Source organism: Arachis duranensis, chromosome 3 (assembly GCF_000817695.3).
Source record: "Arachis duranensis cultivar V14167 chromosome 3, aradu.V14167.gnm2.J7QH, whole genome shotgun sequence".
NCBI lineage: Eukaryota > Viridiplantae > Streptophyta > Magnoliopsida > Fabales > Fabaceae > Arachis > Arachis duranensis.
Window position 1 is genome coordinate 30,875,772 of NC_029774.3, and position 6,110 is coordinate 30,881,881.

Below are 6,110 nucleotides of genomic sequence, written 5' to 3' on the forward strand. Positions count from 1 at the left end.
AATCGAGTTTGGTTCCAGTGATAGTTATATAAAAGCTATGGCTTTGGCACTTTATTGTTACATTGACTAAAAATATGCATATCTCTGTCTATGTTGTCAGCATCAAATTCTATATCAAACACAGAGCAATCATAGTATCATACATAACTGTGTGCAAAAATCAGCTCGCTTAAATTTGAAAATAAAATAGTGATATCAATTATTTGAATGCATTTGAAATCAATGTAAAATGGGAAACGGCACACAGGAAGCATAGGCACATAACTTTGAAGAAAACTGGACAACAACAACAACAACAAAACATTATTAATGTTTGAGGATATATGTTCATCTCGTGCATAACTATGCTCATTGATATCATATGTAAATGATACACACTGCAATAAATTGGACCAACTACCTCGTTCCAAATTATTTTTTAACTTTAAAAAGTATGGTACATTTAAGGCTTAATACATCTAAATACAAATTGCATCGGAAGTTTTGAATGTACCAAATTTTCCAATGTGACAGATAATTTGGCAAAAAGGGAGTATATTGCTAAGTTCTAATCCAACAAACTCCTATGTTGTATGTTTACTATCTAAAGTTAAAGTCTAAACCCACACAGGACCATAGTTTTCCAGAATATATTTTAGTCCGGTGAATTAGGGATTCCACATTCCACTCTATTATTATTCACACGACAAGAAGAATTCAGGTTAAGCTGAATTAGTACAAATACCGATTTGAGATTTTGCAAAGTATATGAGATTTCAATTACATCCATCAAGCAAAGGTAGAATGGAGTCTCATTATAGTCACAAATAACAAAAAGCATGTTCTATTCTTCATCAATTAAATTGGTTTAATGTAATGCTACATAAAAATAATATCATCACAAAGATATCAAGTGAAGATCAAGATAACAATGAGAAGAACTGTTGACGATTCCTGTATATTTAAATTTTATAAATAACTGCTTGCTCCTGTCAAGAAGGATCAACAGGGACAGAGGGAAGCAAAAAATGGGAAGGAAGATTTGTTGATTAACCACATTTATTAGACAACAAATGGATTTGTGTACAAATTACAAAATCACTAACTACTCATTATATAATCTCAGCAAGTGATATAGGAGTAATAATACCAGATATAATGAAAACGAGGATCTCCATAGAAAGGTTTAAGTTTAGTTGATCAATTATGAAGTGCATGTAGCAATCAATTTCCCTAAGTCCTTTTTTTTTTAAGTTACAACTATCATCCTGATGTAGTTTGCTTAAAAAATAAACTGATCCAAAATCTTGATTGACCACAGACAATCAACTCAGTTATTATAGTAGAGTGACCTTTTTTCTTTTTCACCAGTCTCAGACATTGAATCCCTCAGAACGAAGGCACTGTTTATGAGCCTCGATCCATTTCGCACAAGAAGCTTCACCATGCTCAACTATGCATTCATCTCGCAGCTTTTTAGTGTCTGGGCATGCACAGCAGATTTTCTTCTTTGGCTTTGACTCTGTAACAGTTGCCACAGAAACTACACCTTCATTCTGCTTAGACCCTTGAGCGCTCAAGGTAGACGAAGCACTTTGCAATTGCATACCACTCATTATCTTAAATTGGCCTACAGAAGGGGAAACAAAAAAACCAAACGAAAAAGTATTATATTCTAGTTTATCACCAAATAGAATACAAGAACACTCTATGATTTATATCTTGTTTTCAGTGTCCTGTCTTGTCCTATTTTAAAAAGCAAACGCAACCTTAATGTTTAGACAAAATTTGTCACTTGCTCACAAATAAGCATAACAAGCTCAGAATCATATGGGGTTAGAAACCAATTCATCTAAGTTCTAAACTGCATTGCAGTTCCAAAAATTTTCCAAATCTCAAAGATAAACCAATATGCTGAGACAATATACATGAGAATGAGATGACAAATAAAATTAAGGGTAAAAAGAAAACATATGAATAATTTCATATAGATGACAAACAAGATGAAAAGTGAAAAGTTTTATCTAATAGTACATACTCCCATGAAAATTTGCTCTCTCAAAATTTCTTCCGGGACAATTTACGGCTAACCAAACATGCCCAAGAACCCCAATATAAATTTCATTAAAAAAGAAAAAATGGCCGTTCACATCGTGAATCTCTCTTTGTAAGAAGAAGCCCTAGAACCCCAAAATCCTAACCTTTGTCCAACTTGAGGTTTAGGAGTCTAAGATGTTGAAAAATCCAGCAGAAACAGAAATTTGAACAGGTTTAGATTTGAGTTTGTGACAGTCCGAAAGAGAGGAGAGTCAGAGAAAGAACGAGGGAGAAGAGAACTTACGCTACTGCCAACTGCCAAGACAAGCCAATCCGAAATAAAATAAAAAAGAAATTGGAGAAGAATGAAGATTCTACTTGATAATAATTAAAAGAGTAAAGGATAAATCTGTCCTGACCTTTTTTTTGTGGACATTTTTGTCTCTGAAGTTTGGAAAATACTTTAATATCCCTGACTCTCTGAAAAAGTGGACATATTTAACCCTCCGTTAGAGTCGCTCCGTTTGCCCTGACGAAAAACGGTGACGTGGCTCTCGTGGCGCTGACCTGGCCATTACGGGCTGCCACGTGGGATGGACTTTTGAAAAGAGGACATATTAGTCCTTTCACACCAAAACGTGTAGCTTTTCAAAACAGGACATATTAGTCCTCTCACCCCAAAACGACGCCGTTTCTCTCCACCCCTCCAAACACACTTTAATCCCCTTCTGCATTTCCAATCAACAATACTTCACCAAATCCAGAAGCAGCAAATTTAGCACTTCTAGTTCTGCAATTCCAGAATCATCAGCAATGCATCCAAAACACATAAACAGAGAATCAACAAAGTAACAAATCGCAGCAACATCAGCGAAATTTCAAGAAAAATGAGAGGCGGGAATCTAAGCAAATTCAGATTCAACAAGCAATTCAGCGACATATTCACCAACAACAAAGCACAAATTCAATTTCACAGGTTCAGTTCACAATTCAACCAGTCCAAATTGTGCAATTTATGAAGAACATGTAAGAACTCCTTATAATTCTGAAAAAATTGCTACACTCTCAAATAGAATCAGCAACTTACCAGAAATTGCATATGGAAAAAACGGATCTGAGAGAATAAGAAAAATTATGCAAACAGCACCTGAGAGCTTGAAGGAGTGAGATCAGATAAACTCTCCGGTGCATCGATTACATGCCACCGAACACTGAAGCTCCATTTTTTGTCAGAATTTTCGTCTGGAAGCAGTCTAGAGATATGACCAACAGCAACATGAAGATTTCGACCCACGACATAAATATGGCAATCGCAAGCATTGACAGCAAAAGGCTTGCATATTTGCTCAGGCAAAGGGGGGCCATCTATGGCATCCCAGGAGTCTGTTTCCGTGTCATAGACCTTTAGCTTCATTCTTTCGAGCTCAGAGACAACAAACAAGTGGCCATAAACAACGACACTTGAACCGGTCCAGCCTTCTCTAAGTCCAACAGCCATGTTTTCTCAATTATCTGTTCTGGGATCATAGACTTGTCCCCTTGGAGAGACATAAAAGGGCCATAACCAGCTTTCGTTGACGAGAAGCTTCCCGTTGAGAACTGCTGCATCATAAGATGCCATATTGGTTCCTATGCTGGCGATAGAGCGCCAATTTCCAGTGAAAGGATCCAATACCTTTCTCATCTAAATACACACCTCACCTAAACCCTCCCTTTCACAACTAAACTTGATTTCATTCCCCCCCCCCAAATCCAAATCCTCCTCAACAAACACAAAATTTCCTGACTTTATGAAAAAATCTCAGTTTTATCTGAAATAGCAATCACTAAGGACCCCACGGCGGGACCCACGGAGACGTCATCGTCCTTGACGGAAGCGTCGTCGTCAGTGCGTATGCACTTGCCGAGTATGAAGGGAGTGGGAGCGAGCAAGGGCTTGTGGTCGAGCGAAGACGATGCGGAGGTTGAGGAAGGAGAAGAGAGAGAGCCAGCACCGCCGCGTACGGAGACAGAAACGGAGGAGAAGCTGGCGGGAGTGGTTCCGGTTCCGGTGGCGGCGATGATTGAGGGCTCGGCCTGGCATAGGAGCCACTCGATCGTCTGGCCGTCGGACTTGTGGCCGAGCTCCGTCGGATGCCAAGGGTCGGAATGCTCCTTTTCTTTCTTCATCCGCTTCACCTTCACACTGAATTCGAAGGATTAGGGCTCAAGGATTTCATAGATTGGGGGTGGGGGAGAAACGGCGTCGTTTTGGGGTGAGAGGACTAATATGTCCTGTTTTAAAAAGCTACACGTTTTGGTGTGAAAGGACTAATACGTCCTCTTTTCAAAAGTCCATCCCACGTGGCAGCCCGTAACGGCTAGGTCAGCGCCACGGGAGCTACGTCACCGTTTTCTGTCAGGGCAAACGGAGCAACTCTAACAGAGGGGTAAATATGTCCACTTTTTCAGAGGGTCAAGGACATTAAAGTATTTTCCAAACCTCGGGGACGAAAATGTTCGCGGAAAAAAAGGTTAGGGACGGATTTGTCCTTTACTCTAATTAAAAAAGAGTGATGATAGCTACAGGATCAATTTTTTTAATTAATTTTAATTAAGTTAGCCTAATCATTTATTGACATAACAAAAATTGCTTAGATAAAATATATGTGTGAATTAACATTCTAAATAAGATGAGAACTGAGTTATATAGAAATATTTATTAAAATATAATAATATTTAGTTGTGAATTTGGTTACAAAATACTTGTTTATCTAGTATTTTTATTAAAAAAATATTTTAATCTTTAATATTTAGATCAAGATATTAAAAATCAAATTTGTCATAGAACCTCTTTATCCTAATTAATTTAGGAGTAAATAGTTATTTTTTCTATTTGCAAAAAAAAAAGTTAATTAAATGGCCATGGCTATAGTGGCTAAGGATGACTATGAGTTGACTTTTTAATTAAATGGTGATAAGTGAAGTGTTTTTAGTGTAGTTAAGCTATCTTGACAAGATTAAAGACGGTCAAATTTTATTGTTTTACTGTGGGGATACGTTGGCTATTACATAGCAAAAACAGCATCGGATCTACCGTAGAAAGTTTCAGTTTCTTCATCAACCAGATGGCATCTCTACAAAGACATTCGGCAAGGACAAGGACTGGACCGTTGAGAGGGAGCTAGAGATCAAAATGTATTACAGTATTGGAGGGGTTACCGTTTGGATACGGGGTCGGGTGTTCAGGTTATGATTGGTTTCTAGTATGGATCGGGTTTGGTCAAGACCTTGTCCAGAAAAAAAAAAGTGTTGCAGGTAGCCATAGTTGAATGGTTGAGAGTGTAACAGTGAGAGAATGAAGAAGAGTTGTATGAAATTTCTATTTTTTTTTACTTTTTTAACATAAATTTGCATCATTTAAAAACTTATCAACTACCATGTGTTTACCGTCCTTGCTTAATATTTGCGATTAACAATATAGAAGTCAAAGAAAAAAATTTTCTTTTTGTTTACGCGTAAAAAAATAATTATAGCAACTAGCATAGGCATCATAGCCACACCAAATTTGTGGCCATCACAGATTGCACCTAATTAAATAACTTAACTAGTCACCACTTGCTTAGTGTTTCATCAGAAAAAAATATCAAATGCACAGATAAAATTATACCTCGTGAAATCACAAATTATACTTCAATGGCTTCCATTTCCGGCATTTGTTCATCTTCCTATGTACTCAAGCTCCGAAATTGGAACCATTCTCCGGCATTGACCAACCCATTCCGAACGGATAAGAGTTGGCCGCGTTCTTGAGCCGACCGAAACTCAGTTCGGATCGGGCCCTAAGCATCGTGTCAACGGCTCGGGAAGTATCTCTGGTCACCAACGACAGCGCGGCTGCCGCGATACCGACGGCGAAGGGGTTCAAGAAGAAGACAGCGTTGGAGAAAGATCCGAGGGAGCTATGGAAGAGGTAAGCGGAGTGGCTGTACCAACACAAGGAGGTTGGAATGTACTTGGATGTGAGTCGGGTCGGGTTTACCGACGAGTTCGTAGCGGAGATGGAGTCGCGGTTCCGGGCTGCGTTCAAGGCCATGGAGGAGCAGGGGTGGCAA

General features: G+C 38.6%; 1 protein-coding gene across 4 annotated transcripts; it reads right to left on the reverse strand.

Annotated features, from left to right (window-relative positions):
* Window positions 1-1,135: 1,135 nt before the first annotated feature.
* Window positions 1,136-5,754, reverse strand: LOC107478448 (cytochrome c oxidase copper chaperone 2). 4 transcript variants are annotated; one of them, XM_021138094.2, is made up of 2 exons: window positions 5,666-5,754; window positions 1,136-1,609 (listed from the first exon to the last, which is right to left on the reverse strand). In XM_021138094.2, the coding sequence occupies exon 2, from the start codon at window positions 1,593-1,595 to the stop codon at window positions 1,353-1,355; it is 243 nt and encodes an 80-aa protein (XP_020993753.1). In that variant the 5' UTR covers window positions 1,596-1,609; window positions 5,666-5,754; the 3' UTR covers window positions 1,136-1,352. The 4 variants fall into 4 exon arrangements, with proteins under 4 accessions (XP_020993753.1, XP_052115507.1, XP_015954078.1 ...); XM_052259547.1 differs by lacking the exon at window positions 5,666-5,754 and adding an exon at window positions 2,321-2,372; XM_016098592.3 differs by lacking the exon at window positions 5,666-5,754 and adding an exon at window positions 2,018-2,333.
* Window positions 5,755-6,110: the final 356 nt, after the last annotated feature.